Here is a 27,909-nt window from a genome sequence, read left to right as displayed (position 1 = left end):
CACCCCCAGCCCTGGAGATGCAGGCAGGTGAGTCCCAGGGACCTCGGGGCCTCACTGAGCTCGTTAATGGATAACGAGGGTGGGGGAGGTCACGGACGGGTCCCTACGCTGGCACTGAGCAGGAGGCTGCCACGCTGGTGGGTGCTGGCACCCATTTGGGGCCTGGCAGCCACCCAGGTCGTGCACCCGCCCAGGGCTCAGCACCCACTCGGGGCAGGACACCCACCCCCACAGCCCGATGTCCCCTGGGGACCACTCTGCCTCTGCCTTCCCGGGCCCAGAGGTGAGAGAGGGGCAGGATCGGGCCCGGCGTGTCCCATTCCACCCCCGGCCGCTCCCCCCGTGCCCCCCTCCCACGGGCCGCCGACCCCCGCGGGGCTGCCTGGCCGCATCCTGCTCCTGCCGCCATCCCGCGTCATCTGATTTTTCCCTGTGATTTCTCCATTTTCTTGAATTATTTTCCCCGATTTATTTTATTCCCCCCCCCCCGTGATTTACTTTAATCTTTTTTCCCTGATTTTTTTTTATTTTTTCCCCGATTTAATTTTTTCCCCTGAATAAACAGAAATATCTTCTCCTGAGAAACCTTGTTCTTTGTTTTATCTTTGGTGATTTAATTTGGATTTGTTCCGCGATTATTTTCCCCCGCCCCAGGCTCCGCCCCCGCCCCGGCTCCGCCCCTCCGCCCCCGCTCCGCCCCCGTCCCGACTCCGCCCCCTCCGCGCCGTCCCCGTCTGCCGCCGCCAGGGGGCGCCGCGCCGCCGCGCCCGTTCCTCCCCGAGCCGCCGTGCGGCCTCACTTGCCCGGCCGGTGCGCGTCGACGTCACTACGCGCTGACGTCACAGCAGGCCGGCCCCTGGCGCCCAGCGCGGCGGCCGCAGTCCCCGCCGCAGCGCGCTGCGAACCGGCGGCACCGGAGCTTCTGCCGCGGGGCCGGCCGGGCCCTGTCGAGGCGAACCGGGCTAAGCCGAGCCGAACCGGAGCATTCCCGCCTGCTCGCCGTGCTCCGCCCCGCCCGGTGCCGCGGGCGGCCGCGGCCCGCCCCGCCGCCGCCTCCTCCTCCTCCTCAGGATGTCGGTGCCGGAGCCCGCCGGCGGCGAGGAGGTGAAGCAGGCCAAGGAGGTGGAGGACGCCGAGAAGTACTCTTTCATGGCCACCGTAACCAAGGCCCCCAAGAAGGTACCGGTACCGGCGGGGGCCGGTCCGGTTCGGGGGGAGCAGCCCCCGGTTCGGGGACGGGGGTTGGGGGGGGCTGGGCCGGCTCTGGGAAGAGCAGCCCCACGGCTGGGGGGTGGGGGATGCTGGGAAAGCGGGAACTGGTCCAGTTTGGGGGGTGACTGGGAAGGGAGGGGCTGTCCCCATTTTGGTGGAGGAGAGGGAAAGCGGTACCGGGCTCGGAGGGGACTGGTACCGGCGAGGGGGGGCTGGCCCGGTCTGGGGGCGGCTGGTACCGAGCATCGGGGGTGGAGGTGCCCGACAGGGGATGCTGAGCCAGTTTGGGGTGGAATGGGGAGCGATTGGGTACTGGGGAGAGCGGGGTCTGTACTGGGATACAGCTGGGGATGAGCGGGTGCTGATGGGGGCCTGGTACCAGCAGGGCAGAGATGTGGCCCGGGGAGGGGGCACTGGGGTCAGGCCTGGTCCAGCTCTGGGAGGGAGGAAGCTGAGGAGCAGAGCGGGGGCCTGGCTGTGGCATAGGGGTGCCTGGGGGACATGGTGACCCCGGGCAACGGGACAGGCAGGTAAGGTTGGGGGAGCGGGTCTGGGGACCCCGTGGGTCAGGACCGTGGTGGATGCTGCGTGTGTGGAGGTGACGGTGCTCTGCAGTGGGGACGGAGGAGGGGGACCTGTTAAATAGGACGAGCTGGCAGCAGTGACCTGGAGATCCTGCTGTAGGTCACTGAAGGGTGGCAGAAGTAAATTTGGAGTCTTTTTTTGGGGCAGGGGCTCTGTTGGAGATGTGGGTGGAAGCACAGCTGGGCTTGGGGAAGAGGCTGCCAGAACAGCCCCCGGCGCTGAGCTCTCCCAAGTCACCTCTTTACCCTTTCAGCCTCGAAGGCCTTCTAGCAGGAGCTCCTGAGATCCTCTGGTGCCTCTGCCCGCGGTGCAGGCCCTGCTTGCGTAACCCTCATGGGGTGTATGGATGGCACCACGGGTGGGCGAGCACTGGCCATGCTGCCATGGCAGGGTGCAGGACCTCCACTAACTTGGGTAGCTGGCTTTTAGATGGGTGAGTGCATGAAGACCTGCGCTCCTGGCTCGGTGCAGACCTGCCAGGCTCGGTAACATGTTGCTGAAGTCGTGGTCCTGCCAGTGAGGCAGATTTGTGCTCCGAGCACTGCACGGATCCGCGCAGCTGCAGCCGGAGGTCCCTGCTGTGCTGAACATCGTGTTCCCCCCGGGGCTGCAGCCGCCTGCCTCCGCACTGGAAGCAAAGGCAAAGCAGTCGCAGTGAATGTGAACGTCCTCCTTCTCTGAGGGAACATCTCTCTTGCCTGCTCTGGCCAGTGGTGGGATTAGGAGAGCATCTGACCCTTGTGGAGGGGCTGCCGACAAGCAGCTGTGTTTGAGGCTTCTCTCTTTGCCCAGGCTCATGGCTGCTGCCAGGGAGCAGGGGTCTGGAGGCTCTCCCTGCACCCTGGCCCTGTTTATCTGGGCTGTGGACATAGCCTGGAGGAAGGAGCAGAGGAATGTGGAGCTGGGATCTGCCTCTTCCAGTGGTGGCTCAGCACAGCTCAAACTCGGGAATTGTTTTTACCTTTTCGTTACTGTCGCCTTTCTCAAAGCTGGGGAGCTAACAGTGTGAGGCTGCAGCCGGCTGATCTGAGGGAGGAGAGCAAACTACTCATCCTGAAGTATCCTATGAGGACAAAATAGGTGTTGTAAGAAGAAATGCGATGTATGTGTAGGGGCGAATTGATCCAGTACCCTCAGAGGAAAAGTTTGCTTGTGTCTCAGGGAATATGGGATGTTGTATCGCCTTGAATTTGTTGATGTACACACAGGCTTGTTGCACAGCATGAGGAGCCACAGTCAGACTCAGCGGCTGCTGCAGCCTTTCCTGGCTGGGTGATGATACTAAAGGTGCCCAGAGCGACACATGGCATTTGAGGCCGATAACATCAGCAGCCAGTGAGATCTTGGGGAGCGTGGGATGTGATGCGGCTGAGGTCAAGGAACAAAATGCTTCGGGCCGCTGTTTTCCTTGCCTGGCTAGTTACTGCGAATAGTGCTCGGTAATAGCAGAGGCGTTGGCAGAAGGATAAAAGGACAGGGAAGGAAGAATTGCCCTCCTGAGATAAGATGTTGAGTGCCCCCAGCTCAGATGCCTTCGAAGCAGGATCGCAATTAAACCATTAAAACGCCTTTCTGTTTCAATGCAATTTGAAGTGACTTTTGTGCTCACTGCCCCCAGAGCTCTCAGTGTGGTCAGAGGCCAGTGAAGAAGATGGTTGAGAGAGATGATTTACCAGCATTGACGTTGGAGAAATCATGGTGAGCTGCTGAAGTGGCACCCTCCCTGGGTTTTTAGGCTCCTTGAACTTTGCCGATGCAGTTTGTATAAGGTGTTTGGAGATGGGGAGGGTGGGAAAGTAGCCAAGCTTAGTGCAGGCTCTGTCTCCTCCGTGTGACCTGCCACTGAATAGCTTTTCAAAGAAGAGTCTTAACTTGTGCTGCCACTTGGGGAGAGCACCAGTGTGCAGCGGAAGAGCTGATGTGAGCCTGCCAGTGTCCCATGCCCAGCTCGGACCTGGGGGAGCATCTCGGATGTAGCTGGAGGCACGTCAGCCCCACCGGTGCTGAGGAGAAGTCGGCACCCTCCTTGCCATTGGCAGGCTGCATTGGGGACACCCAGAGCAAGCCTGAGCTGCGCGGCCAACCCCGGGGATCGCTGACGTCTTTGTTTCCTCTCGTCAATGATTTGTTTAAGGTGAAAAAGTGAAACAGCAGGAGGTAAGAGATTAAATGTGATCAACTCCTGGTTTAAGTAGGAGCCAACACGGTCAAGGTGAACAGAGCTGTAGCCTTTCTGCAGAAATGTGGTGGTTTTCTCCCAGAAGCTTGGGTTGCCTGGCTCTGCCAAAGCTCTTTTTTCACTGCAGCTTATGGGAAGTTGGACTGTCAGCAAAATAACACCAGGTTTGATCAGAGCTAGGCGGTTCTTTGGCGGGGAGTGGTTTAAAGGCAGAGGTGAGTGATGCTGAGCTTTCTGCTTTCTCCAGTGTGTGCCTTGATGTTGCTGGGAAGGGTTGGAAGCACTGAGGCTTATGGCTTGCCCAGGTTAAGTGAATATGAGTGTGGGGATGATGGGAAAGCTCAATGGTGCAGGTCGTGCTTTTCCAGATCCTTGTGTGCTATCACTGCTGCATCTGGGCATCTGCCCTTTGCCTCCCTGGAGATCGTGGGTGCCCTTGACAGCCTTACTTTCTGAATCCATGTCAGCTGGTTGGTTGGTGGAGCCTTAAGTTCCCAGCTGAGCCGTGGGTGCCCTCGAGTGGGAAGGACATGATGCTGTGCTTGCAGCAAAGCAGGGGGGCTTGGCAAGTGCTGTCCCTGTCTGTCACTTCACCCGATCCCCATTGCATCCTTGTCTCGGGGATTGCTGTCCGGTGGGCTCTTTCACACCTGGCTGCTGGCAGACAGACAGACCGACGCTCTGCAGACAGATCTGCTTACTCATGCAGCACGCCTGGAGTGTGAAATGGGCTAAAGCCTTGAATTTGCTTTCAGGGAGGTGAGCCACATGGCACCTTCATGTCCCAAGAAGCTGGCAAGCCCATGGCTGGTGGGTTTGGGTTGGTGCTGTGCCCCTGCGGATGCTGGCACCGGAGGAATCCCGCTGAGGCTGTGCGGCGGGGAATGCTAATGCACAGCGCTGCAGCTTTGCAGTGGTAGTGAGCCGGAGCTGCGTGCTGGCTGGCACGGGGGTGGCAGGAGGTGGGAGCAGGGGAAGGCTGGGGAGAGGGGGACAGAGCCCATGGGGAGCTGCCATCCCCTGGGGGGGGCTGGGTTCCTCCTCCAGAGCATTATCTCTGCTGCTGCTTTTTGCAGTTGCCTGCAGAGCTGCTCTCCTGCTGCCTGAGCAGTGTCTGACCTTGCTGCAGCCTGCTGCTTGTCAGCCCCGCACACAGCCCCTTCCCAGAGCTGGGTTTTCTGCCCCATTTTTCTCAGTCCTGAGTCATCTCAGGTCTCTGCAGCTTTGCCAGGCTGGGTGCTAATAAACCATCTTCCCCTTCGGTCTGTCAGGGGGACGAGAATGTCCTTGTTTGTACTGACATCTCCTGGAGTTGCTCATTTTTCCTCTTTCTTTAATTTCATCCCTTAGACTGGCTGCTCATAAATCCTCCTCTGCCTTTGTGTGCCTGTCCGGGGCAGTGGCCACCCTCCTTTCCTGGTTGTTTAGTCAGATGCTGTACACTCGACTGTCTTGCTTCCTTGCCCAAATCCTCTGTTCTTTTGCTTTCTCGCTCTCCTCTTGCTGGAGTTTTTCTCATAATGCATTTTCTCATAATGAGATGCCTGGGCTGGGTTGAACAGCTCTTATTCTGTGTGGACCACCTGGGATGGGTCTGGCCTTCTTTGGGGTGCGGGAAAACCCTAAGAAGTGAACACATTGCTGTGGTTAGATGGTCACGGGCTGAGCTGGTCATACCCTGACCCATGGTGAGAGCAAACCATGAGGGTGTTTTGAATGGGGATGATTTACTGGGGGCTGGGAGCAGACAGGTCATGGGTGGTGCTATATTAAATGACAGAATTGTAATTATTTCTGTTATAAGTTGCTCTTGGGTCCTTTTCATCACTTTGGCTTTTTGGAGGGTCTCATTGCTGTCCAGAGGGGAGGCTTCTCCTTGCGACCCAGCACTACTGCAAGGTCAGAAGATCCTTACTTAAGTTATTGAGCTGGAGAGCAAGAAGAAAGGAGATTTTTCAGGGTCTGATGGACACAAGCCATCTTCAGAACGATGTGCCGGGGTGTGTAGCTTTTGCTTCTCCTTTCTCCTCCTGCAGTCCTGTGAGGTAGGCTGGGTTTCGACTCTCTTATACGGCCTTTGGAGGTGGGAGAGGAGTTGGATATTCATTCTCTGCAGTCTTCAGAAGCATCTCTTGTCATCTTCTGATGGTGTGGGCGTGGGGGCCACCCATCTGAGCAGTGCTGGTTCTCCTGCAAGCCCTGCTGTGCTTGGTGGGAGCCTCCTTCCCACGTGAGCAGCCAGGTCTGGAGCGTGGGAAGTCTGCTGGCGGCAGAAACACTGTGTTTTCTTTAGGCCTTTCCCAAAATGTGAGAGTATCTTCTGCTAGGGACCAGCCTACCACAATACTTTCTTTGGGACCTGAACAGTTTTCACCATGCTTTCCAGCCCATGCAAATGTTGGAGCCTGTTCCTGTGCTCCCTGCTAGAGATTGAGGCTGGGATTTTTTGCTCTGGAAACCAGCTCTTCAAGGCCAGGTTGGAGTTGATCCTTTTTGGATAACCAGCTGGCTTGATGCAGGGCTTTGCAGATGAGGATCCTGTCCATGTTGTTTCTCCGAGGAGCTGGCGAGTGCCTTGTCCCAGGTGTTTCGGCAGGGGAAGGTGTGGGACTTGCCTGCTCAGAGCAGCACTCAGCTGAAGAGATTTGCTCGTGCCTGGCTGTGTCTTTTATCACCAGGAGTTTCCTGCAGGTGACGTTCGCGTTTGCAGAGGGCTTGTTGCGTTTCCTGCTGAGCCCTTTGATCAGGGCTGCTTATCTGGGGACTCTGACTCACCTTCACTCAGCAGTTGGTGGTGACGTTTGAGGTGACTGTCCCAGGGTCTGCCGCTGGCCCCATGGAGCCACGGGTGCAAAGGACCTTGCGCTAATACTTCTGCAGAGTGTGACACTGCTCTTTCTCAACGAGACCATTGGTTGGATCAGTGCGGGGCTGGGGGCTGCTGTACGAGGGTTGGGAAGTCCCACCAAGGAGAGCATCTTGTTACCATCTCAGCAGGGTGTGCTGGACCCCTTTATCAAACCCTGGAGACTTGACCACCCACAGCAGCACCTGAACTTGGTCTGCACTGTACCCCTCTAACCTTGGGGTAAGCATCATCTCGGCACGCTTCCCCAGTGTGGTTAACCCTCAGCGAGGCACAACATGGGGAGTGGGTGCTCTGGGGCATCTCGGTTGATGGTCCAAAGAGAAAGCTGCCACTTTGGGTGTTTTTTGAGCAGCTGGTCTTCCCCTGTGGGCTCCCTGCCTCTGAGAAAGCAGGATGCGGAAGCTGGGGCTATTCATGCCTTTAGGAGGCTGCCCCAGTTGCCCTGTCGCATTGGGCTGCTTGAACTGTGAATTTTAATTACACTTCGGGATCAATACGGTGGCCTTGGTAACGAGCTTATTGCTGCTGCAGAATTTGTTTACTTCAGGTTTGTGACAGCCAAAGAACTTAGGTGGCCGAGGACATGATGTTCCAGCTTGTCAAACAGGCTGCATTGTAATTCGGGTGAGGCTCCCGCAGTCCTCGGAGGTGGGTACAGCTTCCCCTTGGCTGCCTCCTGCAGACCCAGAGTTCACTGGCAGGACTCGTTCGTGCCTGGCAGAGGAGGAGACGCCTTAATTCAGGAGCTGTGATTTGGGTGGGGGTTGTGGGAGCCTGGTTTATCTACAAGGTGTGGGTGTAGGGAATAGCTCCTTCCAGCCTTCTGTGGGGAGAGAGAAGGTAGGCAGCCTGGAAAGGAGGTTCCTCAGGGCTTTGCCTTGCCGAAATTCACGTTTTTGTTTCCTCCTTCCAGATGGCCTGGGGTGAGGTTCAACCTGTGTCTGCTGTTTTCTGTCTCTCCTCCTTTTGCCTCCCTGCAGGGAGCCCCGAATATCGCACATTCTTGCACTGTGGGGAGAGGCTTGCATCCAACCTGGGCATGTTTTGGAGCGAGAACATCTGGCCGATCCCTGTTGACCTTGGAGCCATCAGCCTCTTGCAGGCGGCGCTGCCTGCGTCTCCCCGTGTTAACCAACCCCTTCTTCAAATATTCTCTGACCTCGCCATTCCCACAAGGATGTCACTTCTTATCCCTCCTGCCCCATTTGAAAGAAAGGGGCTTAAATGAATCAACCCTTTTTGAAGGAAAGGGTCCGCTTTGCTCTGACATGAGGAGTTGGTGTCCAGGAGGGTGACGTTTGTCCATCCTGATAATGATTCCTCCAACTCCTGAGCAGTGAACAGCCTAAGCTGAAGCCTGGGGTTTCTCTCCTGCCTTGCCTCTAACCAGACACATCAAAATCAAAGTCTCGTCCAGGGCTGAAAATAGAGTATGTTGGTAAATGAAATAGGCAGGTCTAGGTGATGCAGTTGTGGAAATACTGCTGTGAGGGGCTTGTGGAGAATCAGCCAGGGCTGGAAACGTGGGGAGGATGTATTTCCCATTTTCCTATTACACAGCTGTATTTCCTGACTCTGAGATGTATTGCACACAGGCTGCTCCTGTTTCAATGCTGATCCTGCTGGGTATTTTCCCCTAGAGCTGTGGCATAGGGATGGAAGGTCTTCTAAGTGTAGCTGAGAGTAGCTGGAGCCTTGCCTGGGTGGTGTTTGCTGTATTGGTCTCTTGAAAGACCAGAAGAAATATTGAAATGCTGTGATTCTGCAAGCCAGTTCTGGGGGAGAGAAGGAGGTAGGTGGGGCATCTGGGGTGCCAGGTAGACTGATTCCTCCCCCAAAACACAGGGGCTGCTTTAGTATTATGAAGGAGAGGTTTGGGGATTTCAGTCTGATGTTTTTGTGGCTCACCCTCGCTTCAGACCCATGTGGTGGAACTGAACGAGCTCTCTGACAGTACTTCCAAGTGTTCCCTTGGTCTTGTACAGCCGTGGTTGTAGAGGAGTTTTCTAATTAATTTGAAAATTGATACTAACTAAAGATGATTCCCTATCAGCTATGACACACAAACACATTTCCATGGGCTTCCATCTCTGAAGCGGCCAGCTGGCCCGTTAGAGGCTGTTAGTCCTCAGTTTGCCCCACAAGCCTCTGGAAATGACTTAACCCACAGTCCTGTCCATGCAATGCTCCCAGCAAGGTAACTCCAATTAATACCAATTATCCTATTGCCCAAACACTTGGTGTGCCACAGGCGCACAGCTGGGTGGGCATCACAGATGAATCCCTAAGCAAGAAGTCTGGGATGTCTTTAAACCCATCATGGCCACCTCTACACCCATTAAAGACTTCTCCCAGTCTGTGCTTTCCCTATTTCCAAGCCTTATCTCTCCTCTGCATACCTGAATATCTCCAGGCTGTCTGACAGGGGGGATGTGTGTGAGCTAATTAGTTGACCCAGCAAGCTGAGCTGATTGCATTTTGCGCAGCGGGAAGCGATGTTTGCCCGTCTGGGTAGCTGTGCTGGGTTCGTAGGGTTAACCTGTGAAATGCAGTGGGAAATCACTGCCCTTAAGGATCCCAGGTATCGGACTTCTGCTGTTCCTGCTGTAAAGGAGATATCCCTCTCCGTGAAAGCCGGGAGCAAGCCTTTGCCTCGATTCCTGCAGTCCAAGGACTGATGCCTTATCTGCTGGTGGGGAGCTTTCCCTCTACTCTTGCTGGAGGCAGTGCACCTTTGACCTCAAGGTGTTTATAAGGCAGTAGTTATTCCCTGTTACTATTTAACAGCTGGGCACTCAAAATCACATTTATTTTATTTAATCCTGCCTTCTATTTATTTTTCCTCTAACTAGCATTCACAGTGATTCCCATGATGACTGAAATCTTGTGGTGGTTTCTGGCCTATTGGAATTTTCAAATGGGCCCATTTCTTTCCTGGTGTTTCTCCTCCTCTGCTGAGCTTTGGGATTCGTGTGAAAGTTCTTAATTCTCCTCTTGTACTTACAGAAACTTGGTGGTGGTTTGGTTCCGCCCCCCCCAGTGCTTTACCCAACCAGCCCTTCTCTGCCAGGGAAGGATGGAGGCTGCTATCAGGGCTTGGCCAGTTTACTTTGCCAGGACCTCAGTGCCTTTTATTTCCTTGTTGGGAACGGTGTAAAGGTTTCCAGGCAGAGATCTGGCAGTGGTTCCTGCTCAGGGAGTCGATGGGGAGAGTGCCAGGCAGGTATCTGCTTCTCCGGGGAGAAAATCCTGCCCTGTGAACCCTCTGGGGAGCTAGAGGTACAGATCCAGGCAGCACTGAATTCAGCACTGATCGTGCTTCGATCCACAAAGCAGAGCAGCACCCTCAGGCAGCTCTTCCAGCTGCGTTGTCCAAACGCAGCACTTTGAGGTTTCTTCTAAAGGTTTGGGCTGGGGGAACCATCAGGAGAAAGTCCTCCTGTTGCAAGGCCACAGGAGCAGAAGCAGGTCCTGTTTTTTCCATATAACTTCTCTAGCTGGGACTGTGCCACTTCTAGCTCTCCCCGCGGCCCTTGGTGCTCTGCCAGTGAGTGTGGAGGATCAGAGGATGCCTGCTGAGCGCCCAGCTGCTGACCCTCTCCTCCAGCATCCCTGCAGCATGGTGGGGCTGAAGCCATGGGCATTGCTAATGCAACCCCTACCCTGCCTACGCCCGGCCTCGTGCTCTGGCTGGGGTATCTTCTGTTGCTGAGCTGATTTGAATTGGAAATCTGGTTGTCGTGTGAGCTTGGCCACAGCCTCGTGTGAATTCATGCAACCTCTTGTCATATACGTGTGTGCTGGCTTGCTTGGCCAGAGCTTGGAGGTGGTAAAATCGGGTGGTTTATGAGTCACATAGCCAAATCCACCTCAGAAACCTCCCCTTGCATGAGGATGGTGAGTGGTCAGGGTGGGAGCCTCACTGATCCCGATGCCCCCATCTCTCTGCTCTGAGTACCTGATTTTTCCTTCCCTTGATCCTTTGGGGATGCTGTGGTCCAGACATACCCCTCCGGGGCTGGGTAACCTCACAGGAGAGGCACTTTAAAAACATCCACGTCTGTCTTGCTGATTTCCAACCCAAAAATACACGTCCTGTCAGGTCATGGAGCAGGAGCTGTGTCCCCCTGTGTGCCAGAGGGCTGGGGGCTGCGGTGGGTTCCCTGCCCCATGTCTAGATGCTGTCCTGTGTGAACAGGGGCTTGGCTCTCCCAGCCTGGAAGCAGGGCAGAAGGGGTCTGAGGACAGCGGCAGCCAAGTCCTCTAAACAAACCAAGCGCCCTGGCACGGCCACACTCGTCGCTTCCCCCGGCCACGGCGGGACTGCTGCCAGCCCTGGGGCCAGCGCAGGGGAGAGACCCTGGGAACCTGTGGTGAGCGGGCTTGGGGTGGCTTCAGCCCCTTGTCCCAAGGGGGCAAACGTGGCAGGAGGCTGTAGGTGGCTTCGAGGAGGGCTCTTTTCTGCTGGTTGGGAAGCATGGGGTCCCCTCCGGGACCTGGGTGGCTGTAGGAGCAGAGCCCAGAAGAGTGCTGTCCCCTCTCCAGGAAGGTGGCACAAGTAAACCTGCTGCTCGTCTCTTCTTTTTGACCTAGAACAGAAGAAAAGCCTCATGCTGGTTATTTTATTTATTTGGTTTTTTCTTCCACTGATGCGTGGCTGAAGAGACCTCATCCCCTGGGTGCCTCTTCCCTCCCTCACTGCTGCGTTGACTAAACGTGACGACTCGCTTCTGCAAATAAGTGGATTAAAACAACTTGTCCTTTAGAAACACCCGAACTCATCAGTGTGGCAGGACCCAGCTCGTCGTGAGAAACCAGTTGCAGCTACACGGGAAGACACAGTCCTTCTGCAGATAACGAATCCTCGGTGTTTGAAGCCTGGGTGTGTGAAGGTGCCCTTCTCCAGGTCTGCAAAACTTGGCCCTGGTACAAGCTGCTGATCATGTCTTGTGTGCAAGTGGGGCTGGTGAGAAGGATGAGTGCTGATGAGCTGTAAAGCATTTCTAGTCTGGCTGAATTTCCAGGAATGACAAAGAAATGATAAACTTAAAAGACAGGGCGTGTAAGGGCTGCCTTAGCAGTGTGGGCAACTGACAGTGCCCTCCCAGCTTCTGCCAGAGAGTTTTTGTTTGGCAGAGGAGATTAAATAAGGGGAACCAGCTGCCCTGAATAGTCCTGATCTCTGCTGCTGGCTTTCTGCAAAGCAAAGGTCCCAGGATCCTGGATCCTTCCAGGCTTTCTCTTGGGAGGGCAGAAGTGGGTTACAGAGACTTTTTCCTTTCCAGGCGGTCGTGTTGCTGTGAGAACGTGCTCTGCTCTGATTTTGCTGTTTCTCCCTGGGTGACTGCACTGTGTTGTCATGTCCACGGACATGGTGGAGGAAACTTAGGCTGGAGGGTTTTAGGTGGTTCAATCTTCTTGTAACCCCACCAGTTACTCCAGGACAAAAGTGGCTGTAAAGGGCACTCTTTCTACACTGCTGTGGTGTGCCATCGCTCACGTCCCTAATGAAAAATAATAAAAAAAGGGTTGCTAAGGCAAACCCGGTGGTGGTAAGATGGGAGCCTGGAGCCGCTCCCCGGCACATGTCCTTTCCCTCATGGAGCCTGTGCCACATGAACCGGGTCAGCGTGTGGCCCCGGGGATGGCTGTGAGTTGGTGGATGCTTTCCAAAACCACCACCACCTCCTCCTTCCACAACCTGCTCTGCTGCTGTCCCCTGAGGCTGCACAGGATGCAATCAGGGATGCGTAGCATGGAGAAGGAGCTTGACCATCCTCTCTGGAGCTGTTCTGGGGATAGAAGGAGTTTTAAAATTAAAAGTGGAGTTGTCTTGTGTGAGAGGGACATGCCTGGCTCACCTGTGCCTGAGGTAAATCCAGCTGGATTTACAAAGTCCTCTGAAGCTCAGAGGTGGGGTGGGAACTTCAACTCAATAAGCTCAAAAAGCCACTCTCTAGCCTGACTGCTGGGGGAAAGCACAGGATAAACCATCAAGAATGGCACACCCAGCAGTCACGAGCTGCTGGTTCGTTTAGATGGTAGCAGTCCAGATCCGGAATCTATTTGCCTTTCCTATGTTGTAATAATTAAATAAACGAGGCTGGCTGTGCTGGGTGCATGTGTGCTGCTGGGTTTGGGACTGCCCAGCCAATGTGCCCACGTATGGGCAAGTACCTTATAATGTAGGGAGAGGCTCATTGAAGCTGATTGTTTAGCTTCACAGTGGTTTTGGGAAGCACTGGGCAGTGCAGCCAAACAAGGTGGCTGGTGTTTGCCTTGAGAGGGCCCGGGGGTCCCTGACACCTCGTTTGACCCTTTTTGAGATGTCGTGCTGTATCAGCAAGGACAATGTTCCCGCACCTCCTGCCCAGCCAGACCCAGCGCCTGGAGGGGCGGTTTGAGCTGAAAATGAGCAGCCGTTGTTAGGAATAGACGGATCTGCGTGGGAATGGGTACGGTCACGCCAGGTTTCACAAGGGGAGAAAATGTACTTCTGGCTTGGCAGGTGTGACCGGGAACAGGCAGCGTTCAGAGTTGCTTTGCAAAAACTTGGCAGGAGACGTCAGATCCTCGTGTTTTCCTACAGGACCTCTCCCAAAACCCCCCTGCGGTACCAAGCAAGGAGTTGCTCGTTTGGCACAGGGCTCCATCAGGACCCTGACCCCATCCCCTCCTGTAAGCGGGTAGTGATGCTGGAAAACACCCTGGCTCTGTTTCTGTGCAGAGAAATTGGTGCTGTGTTGTTTTGCCTCCTTGGTCATGAATTGCTGGGATGAAAAAATATTTTCCTTGCTCTTAAACCCTTGCGCTCCACCCGGTTGGAAAAGCTGCTTCCAGCAGGATGAAATTTGGGATGTGATTTGTCATCGTGCTCTCCGCAGCCGGACGGTCCCGATCCCGGTCCCCTTTCGCCGCAGCCAGCCCGGCTTCGGTCAGATACAGCCGACTCAATCTGCATCCCCCAGCCGGGGATGCCGTTCATTCAAATTCCCATGACAAGCCGAGGGATTACAAGATTTTCTCCATCGCCTTAATGCAGCTGGAGAGCCTGGCACATGGAATGTAATGCGGCCGACGGTCACGCACATCGCCAGTCAGCTTGGTCGCTTTGCCTGACCACGGCACCTGCTGTCCTCCCTCATCTTCCTCTCGGCTGGTTGCCGGACGCTGCGTTAATTTGCCAAGCTTGGAGGGGGTTTGATGTGTGAACGGTTCATTCTGTTTGGAAGCTGTTTGCAATGTTTGATGATAATTTTAGACAGGGCAGATTTTGCTAAGCTGTGGAGTTCAGATGAGCTCTGGTAAAGCCACGACGGGGATTACTGTGGTTAATTCAGCACTTGGTTTCTTTAGCAGTGCCTTTTTTTCCCCTTGGATTCAAACCCCACATTTCTAGAACTGCTGTTTCTCCTAAAACGTGGGACTATGCCTTAGAGCTGGCTCAACACCCACGGCTAGGTCCCCCCAGAGGGGGTGATGGTGTCTGGTAGATCTCTATTGTCTTGGTGGTGTGGGGATGGTGTGGAGCTGGGGAGCACAGCAACCCTCCATCCCCACCCTCTCCTTCCCATCGCATCCCAAATGAGCTTTGCTCCATGAGACCATCCAGGCAGCATGTTTCACTGCAGGGAAGTGCCTGGGACTCCCATATCCTGGATGCTGTAAGCCAGGACAGACACCCACCTGTGCCCTCAGCTGGAGCAGCAAAGCCTGGGTTATCTCTTTTTTTCCCTCCTGGGTTCACCTCTTCCCTGGAAACCTTTCCCTGAGATAAAGGAAAATTCCTCAGCCAACACTTTAAGGTGTTTTAATGCCAGCAGCTGTTTTTTGGGGCATGTTTACACCATTTGGTTTGATGAGTTGCCAGAGGAAGGGGTGGAAATATTGCTGTTCTGAAATTGCTAATCTTCCCCCCACCCTCCTCCTAGAAATGCCCATGAGCAATACACCAGCACAGAGGTGGCACAAGCCTTTCCCAGGCTGTCTGGGGAAGATTGATCCCAGTACCAGACCTTGAAGAAATTCCAGCAATATAATTCCTTGGATGGGAAACTGCCATGCCTGCCAGCTCTGGCCCTGCGCCCCGAGGACACTGCTGCTACCTGCCTGGCGTTGCTTGCTAGAAGTGCTTCTGCACCTCTTATCTCTCAGTACCAGTTCTCCCAGCAGTGCTGTAGGTTATGATGCCTTGCAGTTCCTCCCTCTGCACCAAATGACCTAAACCAGTTGCAAAACCAAACCTGCAAACTCCATTTTAGCGTTCCCATTCCTTCCACTAATGCAAATTCATGCAGTTTGCATCAGAATCACAGGGTGTCTGCTGGGAAGTCTGGTCTGGGAAGCAGATACCAGGCTGTAACATATCCAGTACAGAGGAGCTAGCTAAAAACCTTTTAGCAGCAGCACCCACAAAAATGCCTGGGATGCCTGCCTGGGTGTGATGGACTTGATCTGGTGCTAGTCTGTTCCCCGAGGGGATGCTGGAGTCACCTCCATCGCCCCACATGTCCTCTCTTGGACTGAGCAGTGGGTTTCATCTCCCTGTTTCCCTACCTGAGCAGAATACCAGTGCTGCTTTTGGCCCATCAGCTGGGTTTCTCCATGAACCATGGCTCAATTTTACAGCCCAAACAGCCATACTAGTGCTGCAGACACCCCAGACCCAGACTATGCAGATCCCTCCTTTCTGGGATGGATCATCTCAACTAAATAGTTTCATTCTTCTCCCCTTGAAGGCTGTTTCCTGCATCAAAGCTTTCAGGGAGCTTGTGGGATGGTTGTGGCATGGAAAATCCCTCCTTGAGGCCACTGTGGCCTGTCTCTTTCCATCATCTTGATTTCTTCAGGACTCTTTTCGAGGTCTCCTGGGTCTGTGGGGATGCTTTGTTAATCCCACTCCCTGTGATGACGTCTCATCCCTGTTAAGTGGCAAAATTAAATCCTGCAGTGACGCGATCAGAGGGAAGAGGCCACGCTGGGGCTCTTTGTCAGGGTCTCTTGCGTGGCAGCGTGCTGGGGAGGGGGGCATCAGGCTGGATTTGCTGGCACTTTTCCTAATTCCCTTTTATCTCAGTCATCTTTCTCTTGCAGAAGCAGCAATAAGGCTTTTTGCTGGCTGGTCACACGGGATGAGTGCAGCAGCTGAGCAGTTTGGGGCTATTTTTTCTCTCCTTTTGGCCCAACGCAGTTGAATTTGATGAGCTGGTGGTAGGTGCTGGAGCCTTAAGTTGCCTCTGGCTGAGAGAGGAAGGAGGGGTGGCTGTTTTAGGGCTTCTCTTACAATGGAAACATCTGTAATGCAGAGGAGACTGAAAGCCAATGCAATGTCAACTACTTTTTGTTGAAATGTTCTCTTTTGCTGAGTTTTTTCCCCTCTGCTTTTAGTGTCGATTTTGGAAAGATGTGCCATGTTTTTAACCTGCAGGACGCTCTGCTCCTGGGGAAGAGCCTGGAAGCACCAGGGATCTGAGTTTCTGCTGGGACCACCCCAGCTTTCTTGCTGCTACACTTTCAGGCAGAAATCAGTTGGGACCAACTGGGGTTGGAGCGGGGGCTCTGCCTGCACAGGGCTTGTCTGGAGGGCTGCACGTTATTTGTGTTGTACAAGCAATCTGAGTTTCTTGGAGGACCCTCAGGGAGCCAGAGATGGGCTAAAGGGGATGTTTCAAGCCTCGCTGAGTGCTTTTTTTTTTTTCATCTTCAAGTGTTAGGTGTAAAATCTGCTTTAACCTTCTGGTGACAGAGATGATCAGGCAGAGGAGGGGGTTCAATTTTTGGCACATGTAGCCACAGATCTGTTCCTTTATGCATTTGGTGACGCTCATTTCAGTGACTACAGCAGTCGAGGTAGACTGAAGGGAACCACGGGCCCATATAGCCTGGAAATGTGATGTGCCGTTAGGAACACCTGCTGATTTAGCACTTCTCTTCCTTTGCACTTCTCAGCAAATCCAATTTGCAGATGACATGCAGGAGTTCACCAAGTTCCCAACAAAGACAGGCCGTCGGTCCCTGTCCCGATCCATCTCACAGTCTTCCACCGACAGCTACAGCTCTGGTAAGTGCCAGGCTCCTTGTCCATGTGTGGTCCTCTCCCAAATCTGGCACTGGTGCCACTGAATGTGCTGCTTATACCGCATGTCAGGATGCTCCACGCTGCTGTGTTGTACTCTAGTGAGGAGGGGATAATTGTGGGGGTTCCTGAAGCTCAGGCATTCATTACCAGTTGATAATCTAATTAGTTATGGGTTGTTTTAGGGAGCAAGAGTGCAAAATTTGTTCTGGACATTGGCTTTCCTTATGAGACTTGTAGTTTGAGCCACGAGCGCGCGTGTATGTGAAAGCTGGGAAGTGAAACAGAGCAGAAACCTGAAGGGTAGGAGGTCCTGGGGTAACGCACATTCTTCTCCTGACTTTAGCTGCCTCCTACACGGACAGCTCCGATGACGAGGTGTCCCCCCGTGAGAAACAACAAACCAACTCCAAAGGCAGCAGCAATTTCTGTGTGAAGAACATCAAGCAGGCAGAATTTGGGCGCCGGGAGATCGAGATTGCTGAACAAGGTAAAAGTGGACCATGGGGTTCATGGGGCTTGTGGCCAGGTGTTGTGCTCTCTGGAGACCAGGAGATGAGCCCTGGCAATTCCTGCAACTCTTGCTACAGCCTTGAATATCCCGTTTTACCCCCCTAAATCAGCAGATTATGTGGGGAAGAGCTGGATGCGATGGCAAACATTAATGATGCCTGGCATCCATTTTCTAAGAGCAGCAGAGTTCTTGCAGGGTTTAATGTTCCGGTGGCTTTGGATGAGAAACCTCAATGGGCAAGGATCTTGCAACGCCTTGGGAGACATGAAAACTGACAGTCCCAACCCCTTCCCCTGGGGCTTGTGGGAAGCTGAGTTACCATTTCCAGTGGGGTGATTGGGTAACTTTGCTTTTGGGCTCCTTTTAGACACGTGCTGCCAAACCCATAGAAGGGGAAGATAATCCAGGCACATTTAGAGCAGCTCTTCTGAGATGTGGCAGCACTGTTTTCATCTTCTTTAGGTCCTTCTCCTTGATGCTATTCAGCAGCAGGGCTGGTGACTGTCCTTAGTTGGGACACATGAGATGCTTTCCTTGGGCAGTGCCTGTCCGAGACCTGTCTTGTTACGTGGTTGGAAGGACACTGGGTCCTGAGTGGCTTTGTCAAGTGACAAATGACACTGGTGTTTTGATCCCATTTTGGACAGACCTGCCAGGCTAGGGATGAGGAATTTTCTTCCTGGCTGTGTAACAACTATAGCAAAAACTGTGGAGCTGGAAGTAGCCTGTGAGACCCCAGGAAGGAGACCAGGTCTGGCAGAGAGAGGCCTCTCTGGGCTAACCCATCATTAAAACCCCTCCTTTCCTTTTGCAGACATGTCGGCTCTGATTTCACTCAGAAAACGAGCTCAAGGGGAGAAGCCTTTGGCTGGAGCTAAAATCGTGGGCTGTACCCACATTACGGCACAGACAGCGGTGAGTGGCTGCTTATTTGGGGTGTGTGGGGTGGGAGAGACCAGCTTTTCCCCAGGGAAGAAGGTCCCTTAAGCTTCCCAGCCTTGGGGAATTGGAGGAGGCACCTTCACTTTTCTGGAAACATTTTGGAAAGGTTCTACTGCCTGTGTTTCCCCAGGGCAATGTTTGCTGGAGCCAATCTCTGATCAGTTCCTCGCTGCCCATTGCACAAGGATGTGCCTGGGGCCCTGCACCGTGCTGGCGTGCTTGTGCCCATCACCGTTCCCCAGGCCTGCTGCTCAACCCGCTGTCTTGCAGGTGCTGATTGAGACGTTGTGCGCACTGGGAGCGCAGTGCCGCTGGTCTGCCTGTAACATCTATTCCACCCAGAATGAAGTGGCAGCTGCCTTGGCAGAAGCTGGTGAGTAGAGCTGAGGCTAGGGACGCAGAGCCCTTCCAGCCCCTCCTGGCTCTGCAGCCTTGTTCCCAGACAGCTGGTTTGAGGGACGGTTTGGACCAAATATCTTTTAGGGAGGGATAAACAGGTTTGATCCTGTTGTGGGCTGTGGTTTGATCTCTGCGTGGCCCCTTGCACCTCCTGTTCGTGGCTTTCCTGAATTGGCCAAGCAGCGGGGCCCTGCTGAATTCAGCAGATGCCAAGGATGCTCCTCTTCTTCTAGGTGTTGCCGTGTTTGCCTGGAAGGGGGAGTCGGAGGATGACTTCTGGTGGTGCATTGACCGCTGTGTTAACGTAGATGGCTGGCAGGCCAACATGGTAATAAGCCTTCTTCCAGCCATTCCTCTTCTTCCATGGAGTGGTCACTGGGTGCTCCTCACCCTTACCTTCCTGGGGCTGTTCCTGGGAGCCTTCTGGGGCTGCCTGGGCACCTGCTGGCTTTGCAAAGGCCTCTGAGCCCCTGTTAAAGTGGAGGTCCTGGAGAATGGCAGCTGGAGCTGGGCTGGGGGCAACCGTGGGGGTTGCAGGAGCTGCAGAGATGATGTGCTGAGTTGGTACAGCCCAATGGCATGGGAGCATCTCCTGCCAGAGCTGCCAACAAGCTGAGAAACCACAGGACCTCTTTCCTGTGAGGGTCAGCCCTATGGGAGCTTCCCCAACCGCTCCTCTAGACACACATCCCATCCACGCTCTCCCAAAGAAAGCGTGTGGGGGGGTCTCTGTAGGGGATCTTTCCCTTGCTGAAAACAGATGATGCCTCTCACTGCCTTGCTGCATGGTCTGTGATCACTAATGATGCGATAGCATGTGTCAGTGGGCCATGACAGCTCCTGCAGCCTTTCCTCTTGACTGTTTACTTTCAGGGCATGAATGTTGTGGCATCCTTCTGATCTCAGCCTGTTTCGTTAGTGCTGCCTGTGGTCACATTTCCAGGCTGCAGAGCAATAGGAGGGGCAGAAAACCCTGTTAGGATCAATTAGCTCCATGCAGGGGGTAAGAACTCCTGTGTTTTGGAGGAGACCCCGAGTTGCTGGCTACTAGGCCAACCCAGGAGTCCTCTCCCCCAGGCCTCTGCCCAAACAGCCCACCATCAGTGCCTGAGGATGCTCTCCATCTCTTTTTCCCTATCCTGTTGCCAGCAAGTGTTTTTCCCAGTGGAAGGCCTGACTGCTCCATGCTCTTCCTTGCCTGTTCTCTAGATCTTGGATGACGGTGGGGATCTCACCCATTGGGTTTACAAGAAATACCCCAACGTATTCAAGAAGATCCGAGGGATTGTGGAGGAGAGCGTGACCGGTGTGCACAGGTAGGCAGTTAGGGAAGGGTGATCTGGAGATCTCTTACTGGGTAGCTGCTCTCTGCTCTGACCTGCCTCTGCCCTCTTCCAGGCTGTACCAGCTCTCCAAGGCCGGGAAGCTGTGTGTCCCAGCCATGAATGTGAATGACTCTGTCACGAAACAGAAATTTGATAACCTATATTGCTGCCGGGAATCCATCCTAGACGGGTGAGTCCAACCCTTCTCCCCATTTGGACTGTCAATATCACACCAGCGGATTTCGCTCCGGCTCCTCTTAAGCAGAGATTGGGCTCTTTGCTGCTTTGCCCTTGCTGTGTGCTTGCAGGACCTGGTTTTGGGGGCTCTTGCAGCAGAGCGCTGCCCTGTGCCGTCAGCGGTGTGCGCTTGACTAATCCCAACACAGGTCTCTCTCTGTCCCCCAGCCTGAAGAGGACCACGGATGTGATGTTTGGAGGGAAGCAAGTGGTGGTTTGTGGTTATGGGGAGGTGAGTTTCATGAGCGGCAGTCGGTGGAGCTGTGGGTCAGCCTCTCCCCGAGCCATCCTTCCCCTGAGCTCAGCATTCTGCTTCTTTCCTGTGTAAAGACCACTTGCCCTTGATATAGGAGTAGATCAAACCTGGTGAGCGATTACCAGGGAAATCTTGCTAGAACCTGCAAGGAGGCTGGAGACCAAGCATCAGATTTCCCAGTTTGCCTGCAGATTACCTGGGCTGCAAATATGACAGTTGCTGGGAACGCTGGCCTGAATTATAACTACCCATGGGTGCTCCCATCTGCTGTCCCTGGACTGAATTCAGCATCCAGCCCAGCTGTCACTGAGCCTGTGACAGAGGAGGTGGAGGGCAGGCTGCATCTCACTGGTGGATAATGTTCTGGCGTAGGGGAATCATATCAGGAACTTGTAAATGATTCTGCCCTGGAAGAGCACGGAGCCGGGAGCTGACACCTTCCCTCCATCTGTGCGCTGTCTGCGTGGGTGTTTATCTTCCCGCGCTGCGAAGGGCCTGGCAGTAGCTGCAAATGCTCTTCCCGGCAGGAACACGCTTACTAATTTATTTAGACACCAGTGGAGCCCAGCTCTGCTTGACCAAGAGGCTGTGCTGGCTCTCGCCCAGGCACTCCAGGGTGGCGTCTGATTCTCCAGCCATGAGCTGTGCTGGGAGTTGTAGCTTCCAGGACCCGTCCTGGGTTTTCCTGGACTTCTTCAAAACAAGAGAGTCCTTCCACCCTCACTGATTTCCCCTTTGGATGTGGGTTGAAGTCCCAGTTTGCCCTGCCTGGCTGTTTTCAGTAGACCTGAGGTCAGAGCTGGGTGATAAGTGATGGTGTCTCTGGAGATTTTTCTTGCCCGACAGCATGTTGCTGGTCAGAAGATGGGGCTGAGCATGGGTACGTGCAGATAAGCCAAGTGTTAGTGTGGCTAAGTGGCATAGAGAAACAGTTTAATTTTGTAGTGAGGAGTAGAGTTAGAGATGCTGTTACAGGAGCTCTGCTCTCCCTCATGCTGATGCGAGGAGCGTGGGATAGAGGATCTGTCCCCTGAGCAGTGCAGGACAGCTCTGAATGCTGAAGAAGCCCTTTGGCTTAAAGGCAAGTGGGGGAAGTGCATGCTTGTCCAGACTGGCTTTAATCTCCTCTTGGAGGATTGCTCAGAAGCGCTCCTGTGATGCTGGGGCTGCACAGGCTGGAAGCATGTTGGTTTTAGAAAGCTCCTGTCAGCTGGCGGCCATGCTGGAGGGCTTGGTGGCCTTGGAGGGGGAGCTGGGCTTGCAGCAGAATTGCCACTTGCCAGGTGCATCTCTGAGTTGCTCCTGGCATCAGGCAGATAGCTGGGATGAGCATCTTCCAGTCTGGAACATGCTCGGGCTGTTTTAAGGAAGGGATTGTAGCACTCAGCATGTCCCGTGTTCAGCTCCATGCTGACGCTTTGCCTCGGCAGGTTGGCAAGGGATGCTGTGCTGCTCTGAAAGCCCTGGGAGCGATTGTCTACGTCACGGAGATTGACCCCATCTGCGCTCTCCAAGCTTGGTAAGATGTTATATGCTGCTTGTGAGCATCTCTTCATCTGCTTTCTGGCCCCCTTTAAACCATGACAGAGGCTGAAACAGAGCCAGGAGGATCTGTGGCTCGTCTTGGAGAATATACATCTTGTTGGGGTGTGATGGGGAAGGGCTGGGCAGCTTTCAGGGCTGGTTTAGTGGTGGGGTACCAAGCAGTAGGCACCTGCCCCAGCTGGCTTGGGAAGGCTGCTCGAGGGTTCATGTAGGGCTGGCTGAATGCTCCACACATCCCCCAGCTCCTCCAACATTTGTGAAGGATAGCCCTGCTGCTGTGTGAGCAGTTAAGAGCTGCTGCAGCAATACAGTGCTGAGATCCCTCCTGGCCTGGGGCAGAGAGAGAACAGGCTTCTCCTCCTCATCGTGGTCCCTCTCCCCCTTTTTTGCCAGCATGGATGGATTTCGGGTGGTGAAGCTGAGCGAAGTAATCCGTCAGGTGGATGTCGTCATCACCTGCACAGGTAGGGATGGAGAAGGTCGTGGGTGAGCATTGGAGCAGGCTGAGAAGGAGCAGTCATTCCCAAGCGGGTATCTCAGGGGCTCTTGGGGAGCTGGGGATGGAGGACACTTCCCTGCCATGTGCTGCTAATTTTGCAAGAGCAATAGCTGTGCTCTGGCCAGAGCTTTCCCGCCTACCCCACCCAGTCTGCTGTTTCGCTACAGTCCTCCCTCAGCCCCTGGGAGAAGAGACATCACAGCCATGTGTCCCACAGGTAGTTTGGGGTCTCTTGAAGCCTGGTTAATTCATGGGACCACAGATCAGCACTCGTCCCATGTGTTTCTCTGTTGTCACAGCCAGGAGGGCTCTTGTCCTGGTAGAAGTTCATCTGGTGTTGCCCCAAGCTGAGCTTCTTTGACTCAAGTGCAGGGAAGGAGAAATCAGAGAGTTTATATTTCCACTGCCTTGGGTTCATCTGTACCCTCTCTGCCTGCAGGAAACAAGAACGTCGTGACCAGAGAACACCTGGATCGGATGAAGAACAGCTGCATCGTGTGCAACATGGGCCACTCCAACACCGAGATCGATGTGGTGAGTCTGCCTGCAACCTTGACGGCTGTGTCCGCCCTGCCGTCCTCCCCTGATGACTCCAACCTCCTCCTCCTGCTCTTGCAGACCAGCCTCCGGACCCCGGAGCTGACCTGGGAGCGAGTCCGCTCCCAAGTGGACCACGTCATCTGGCCGGATGGGAAGCGGGTGGTGCTGCTGGCTGAGGTGCGCCGAGAGCTGTGCCACGATGTTGCTTTGGGCCTCTATCAGGAAATCACTGCATGCCAGAGTTTGTAGCAGAGATTTAACCAGGAGGAAAGGTGCTAGGAGGAGGTTCAGAGCTCAAGAAAGGGTTTCCTGATATTTTTTTTTTCTTCTTTTTTTTTCTTGAGGCAGAGGAGGTATCATGTACCACATGCAGCCACAGAGGTGCCATCTGGCTCTGTTCTTTCAAGCCAGGAGCCATCCCTATCAGCCAAACGCTGTCTGCTTCTGGCTTTGGCAGAGTTTCCCATGCAGCAAACCAGCCGGGTGTCTCCTCTTCCCACTTGAACTCTCCCGGCAGTAGGAGGGACTGGCTCTTTCTAGGGACCACAGAATCTCCCTGCCTTAAAGCCAAGGGTTAGGATGGAAACCGAGGCAGAGTTTGAATGCTCTGGTCACATCGGTAGCCCTTGAATCACTGCGCTGTGGTTGGCCCCTGCCCCTGGGAGGGGGTGGAGGTGAATTGTATCTCAAGACTCAATTGGCTTTGGCTTTGGGGGCAAGTTCAGCTCTCTGCAAGCTGCTCCTGCTGTCTCCTAGGGCCGTCTTCTCAACCTGAGCTGCTCTACGGTTCCTACCTTTGTTCTCTCCATCACGGCCACCACTCAGGTCTGTACGCTGCAGGGCCGGGGCACGAGGGATGGAGGATGATCTGGGGCCTTAGATGAGCCTTGGGGTGGGGACAGTTTGGAAGAAGCTGTTGGATGGGTCCTTAGGATGGACCGGTGCCAGAGACACCGTAGCTGCCACCTCTTGTTTGGGGTGCAGTTAATGATGAATTTACTACTTTGGTTACAGCTGGGAGAGAGCTTTTAAATGAGCCAGGCTTCATGGCAGAGCTCCTGCTGTGCTTTAAGCCACTGGAGAGCTCCCCTAGCACAGGTTTAAGCCTACCTCAAAGCAAGCCTTTGTTTTGTCTTTGGACTCTGATTTCTACAGCACAGAATGCTCCCCTGGGCTGAGTTTTGGGGATCTGGAGGTCAGTGGTTAAAATGCTTCCCAGCATCAGTGCTGGCTCAGCTGGGCAGACACGGCTTGTGTCTTGTACTGTTTGTCGTGACTGCCTTTCCAAAGAAAATGATGATTAAATTTGGCTCTGCTCTGAGATCTGCAGTCAGTGCTGGCTGTGTGAACAGCCAAGGCCGGCGCAGCCCTCAGGTCAGCGAGCAATGGAAGAAACCGGCTGGGCTGGAAACATGGAGGGGACTGATGGCTGGGGACTGCAATGGTGGGGGAGGACAGCCACGCTAACAGTGGGGAATTTCCTTATCCTCACACCTGTCGGTCCAAATGGACAGGGACCAGGGCTGTGTTTTAGACCTGGCTCTCAGCTGCTTGAACCGGCACTTGGGGGAGATGCAGTTTTATTTCTGATGAAGGGGTGCCCGTGGTCTTTCGAGCGATGCTGCCAGCTTAGAAGGAGCAATCCCTTCATTTCTGCATGACGCAGCAGCCGTTTTAAGAGAATTAGAGTTGGTTTAAGAGAATTACAGTTGCTCCCCTCTGCTCTGTCCCTTGTGTTCTGGTTTTCCCAGGGGCGTTAAGCCCAGATGCTGCAAACAAGCTGGGTGGCATCTCATCTCCAATCTCTCTGGTCCTTCCCCAGTGGTGGTGGAGACCCAGAGAGGGGAGGTACCCTTGGGTGGAAGCCTTTCCTTCAAGGCATTTTGGAGATGGTTGCCTCCTCCCTCAGGCTCCCAAACCCTTATCTCTGCTGCCAAGAGCTTTGTGCCATTGTGGGGGTTCAGCCCTGCCCAGCTTGGTGGCTGTCCCTGACTGTCCCCGGGCTGTCCCCTGTGATCTCTGCAGGCTCTGGCTCTGATTGAGCTTTACAACGCTCCCGAGGGCCGTTACAAACAGGACGTGTACCTGCTGCCGAAGAAGATGGGTGAGTGAAGGGAACCCAGACTGACTTACCCCCCAGGCTGCTGTGGGCCAGCAGTTTTGGATGTAAGGAGAAACTCAAACCTGGGCTGGAGAAAACTTCCAGAGAGAGAATGAGTTCAGGGAAGCCATCAGAGGCAGCAACCTTAAAATACGTGCAGGTGGTTTGATTTATTTTCCTTAATGTTCTGCAGTGTGGCAGGTGTCCCTTATCCTGCAGCCTTCCTGTATTGAGGTTTTTCATGCAGCCCTTGTGCCTTTTGGTGCACATCCAGCCCTGCTCAGCACCAGGGCTTGGGCTCAGCTCTGCTGTAGGCTTACGTGAGGGTGAATCCATGGTGCTAGATGGCAAGGACTGCCTAGCCAGACCCAGGGTCGTGTCCTGGCCCTTTTCGTGCCATGTGATGAGTCCATACACCGCATCTCCCCGGCAGTGTAGTGGGGGACGTGCACCCCCTGATCCCCTTTTTCCTCTCCCCCTTCCCAGACGAGTATGTCGCCAGCTTGCATCTGCCTTCATTTGATGCCCACCTGACAGAACTGACGGATGATCAGGCAAAATACCTGGGACTCAACAAAAACGGGCCTTTCAAACCCAATTACTACAGGTCAGTGCCGGCCAGGGCAGGGAGCTGCTGTCTCCCCACCCAGAGGGTGCTGCTGGGTGCATCTCCTTGCACTGGGACAGCATCAGCTCCCAGGAGCTGTGTCCCCAAGCACCCATGGCCTCACTGTCCCCTCCCTTCTCTTCCAGATACTGACGGACCATACCCATGAAGGACCAGACCACACAAGGCAACATTAGAGAGATTATTTTTAAAGATAATTTTTATTTTCGTTTACCTTTTTCTTTTTTTTTTTTTTTAAACCAACAAAGGAACCTGTTTTTACATTTATCAGTGTGATTTTAAGGTCACTTTTTTTTCCTCAGTTTCACCCTTTTACGTGATCACATCTCTGTCTGATCTTGGCAGACAACCTGGGATTCGCTTCTTGCTTTCATGTTGCTGAAGCCACTGGTGGCTCCCAGCCCTGGCTCCCAGAGAGGGTTTCCCTTTCCTGATGTGCCAAGGGCAGTTCATTCCTGCAGCAATGGTTTTTGGTGGTTTTTTTTTTTTCTTCTTTTCCTCACCTTTCCAGCCTGCGTTAGTCTCGGCCGGGATCCCTGCAGATACGGAGATGCTGTTCTACCTTATCTGATGTTTCTTTCTTTGTGTGGATTATCTGCAACTTCTAAATTGCCTTAAAGAGCCCAGTTTTAGCTGCTAGATCAATGCTCCTAGCGCTGCTTGGGAGCAGAGTGGCGCCTGCTGGCCACCTCGCGAATAGGTGACTGTCCCCACGCCTGGCCAAGGTCCCTGCACCGAGGTGGCCCAGGTTTGGTGGCCGGCCGGGTCTGGGGGAGTTCACTGTTTCAGGGTGCTAATCTGAATTTGGACGGGGGTCGCTTACCCAGCATTATCCTCATCTCTCCTAGGTTTTTTAGCCAAACTGCACCTTAATTGAGTTTAAAACATTTTTGTTTGTTTGTTTGTTTTTTCCTCTTTTCCTTTTTGATCCTTAAAGAGAAGTTTTAAAGTGGGGGGAAGCGTTGGGAATGCGGCTGCCTGCTGAGTCCGGGCACTTGCTGCATCTGAGTGGCCCCATCTCCCACTGAGAAGCGCGGGGTGGTTTTATGGGTGTCTGGTTGGTTGGTTTTTTTTTTGTTTTGTCTTTCTTATTTTTGGGGTGTTTCACTTTTTATTTTGAGATGGATGCAGAGATGAGCCTTCCCCCTACCCCAGCCTGGGACCTCTGCACCACAGACCCCTGCGCAAAGCCCTCGACTCCCCCATTGCTGCCCCGGCCCTTGAGCTGGGGCTTTCTCAGCTCTTCCCTGCCCTCTCGCAGTGCGTTTCAGCCGCTCTCGTCGCCTCGTTTGTCCCCTTCCCCATCCTCGCTGGTGACCTGTTTCTCTTTTCCATCTCTTGCAGCTTGTCCCAAGACGGGGGGAAGCTCCTTGCAACCCAGTGAGGTTTCTCTTGGCTTTTTTTATCCTCCCCAAATTGCCTCTTTCTTCCTCCAGCCAAGGCCAGAGCATGGAGGGAAGGAGGACCCCCGCTGCCCGCATCTCCCGGTACATGGATAATGGAGATGCTGGGGTACCCGTGACCGGGGCTGCTCCTTCACCTCTGGCCACCCTATCCTGCGGACTGGGCATGACTTTTTAGTGCTGCCTGGGTCCCTCTCCGGGGTTTTGCAGGGTTGGGGGTGCTGCTGCTTCCCAGGGGGGTGCAAAGCTCCTTTGTGGGGATGGGAGGAAGATGGGAGGGATGCTCGTGGCTTTGATCACCCTCCTCTTTTCCCCTCTGCCTCCTTGTCCTTTGACTATTCCTCTTTCTCACCCTGCCGGTCTTCTCCTGGACTGTCACTGGGTCGCTTGTTCTCCCCACAGATTTTTGGGGATCACCTGCCTTGCAGGGGTCTCCTCCACCTTCACGGGGATGGGACTCACACCTGGCTCAGTGAGCTGGGATGGGTGTCTGCAGGGAGGGAGCGAGAGCATCCACCCCTTCCCCGTAAGGGGACCCAGGCAGGGACCCCTCTGCTTGGCGGTCATGGTACCCCCCCCGCCCCCCCCCCCCCTGCCTTT

At 54.3% G+C, this 27,909-nt stretch overlaps 2 protein-coding genes across 3 annotated transcripts in view; one reads left to right on the top strand and one right to left on the bottom strand.

Annotated features, from left to right (window-relative positions):
* Positions 1-27,909, bottom strand: part of LOC126052234 (potassium voltage-gated channel subfamily A member 2) — a 358,553-nt gene that overhangs the window by 100,735 nt on the left and 229,909 nt on the right. The window lies entirely within an intron of this gene.
* On the top strand, positions 855-26,173 carry AHCYL1 (adenosylhomocysteinase like 1). 2 transcript variants are annotated; one of them, XM_049832630.1, is made up of 17 exons: positions 855-1,179; positions 16,794-16,905; positions 17,267-17,410; positions 18,249-18,349; positions 18,647-18,749; positions 19,009-19,103; positions 19,985-20,091; positions 20,174-20,290; positions 20,506-20,569; positions 22,024-22,112; positions 22,532-22,602; positions 23,077-23,171; positions 23,256-23,354; positions 23,934-24,002; positions 25,203-25,281; positions 25,765-25,885; positions 26,032-26,173. In XM_049832630.1, exons 1-17 carry the CDS (start codon positions 1,072-1,074, stop codon positions 26,036-26,038), a joined length of 1,581 nt encoding a protein of 526 aa, XP_049688587.1. In that variant the 5' UTR covers positions 855-1,071; the 3' UTR covers positions 26,039-26,173. The 2 variants fall into 2 exon arrangements, with proteins under 2 accessions (XP_049688587.1, XP_049688588.1); XM_049832631.1 differs by lacking the exon at positions 855-1,179 and adding an exon at positions 15,973-16,055.

Source organism: Accipiter gentilis, chromosome 29 (genome assembly GCF_929443795.1).
Source record: "Accipiter gentilis chromosome 29, bAccGen1.1, whole genome shotgun sequence".
NCBI classification, from domain to species: domain Eukaryota; kingdom Metazoa; phylum Chordata; class Aves; order Accipitriformes; family Accipitridae; genus Astur; species Astur gentilis.
Note: the sequence above shows the minus strand (reverse complement) of the source record. Positions and strands in the feature narration are given on the sequence as shown.

Coding starts and splice junctions, on each gene's coding strand:
- AHCYL1 (XM_049832630.1), top strand. CDS start 1,072: ATGTCGGTGCCGGAGCCCGCCGGCGGCGAGGAGGTGAAGCAGGCCAAG. Junction 1,180..16,793: donor TAACCAAGGCCCCCAAGAAG/GTACCGGTACCG, acceptor TGCACTTCTCAG/CAAATCCAATTTGCAGATGA. Junction 18,750..19,008: donor AGCTGCCTTGGCAGAAGCTG/GTGAGTAGAGCT, acceptor CTCTTCTTCTAG/GTGTTGCCGTGTTTGCCTGG.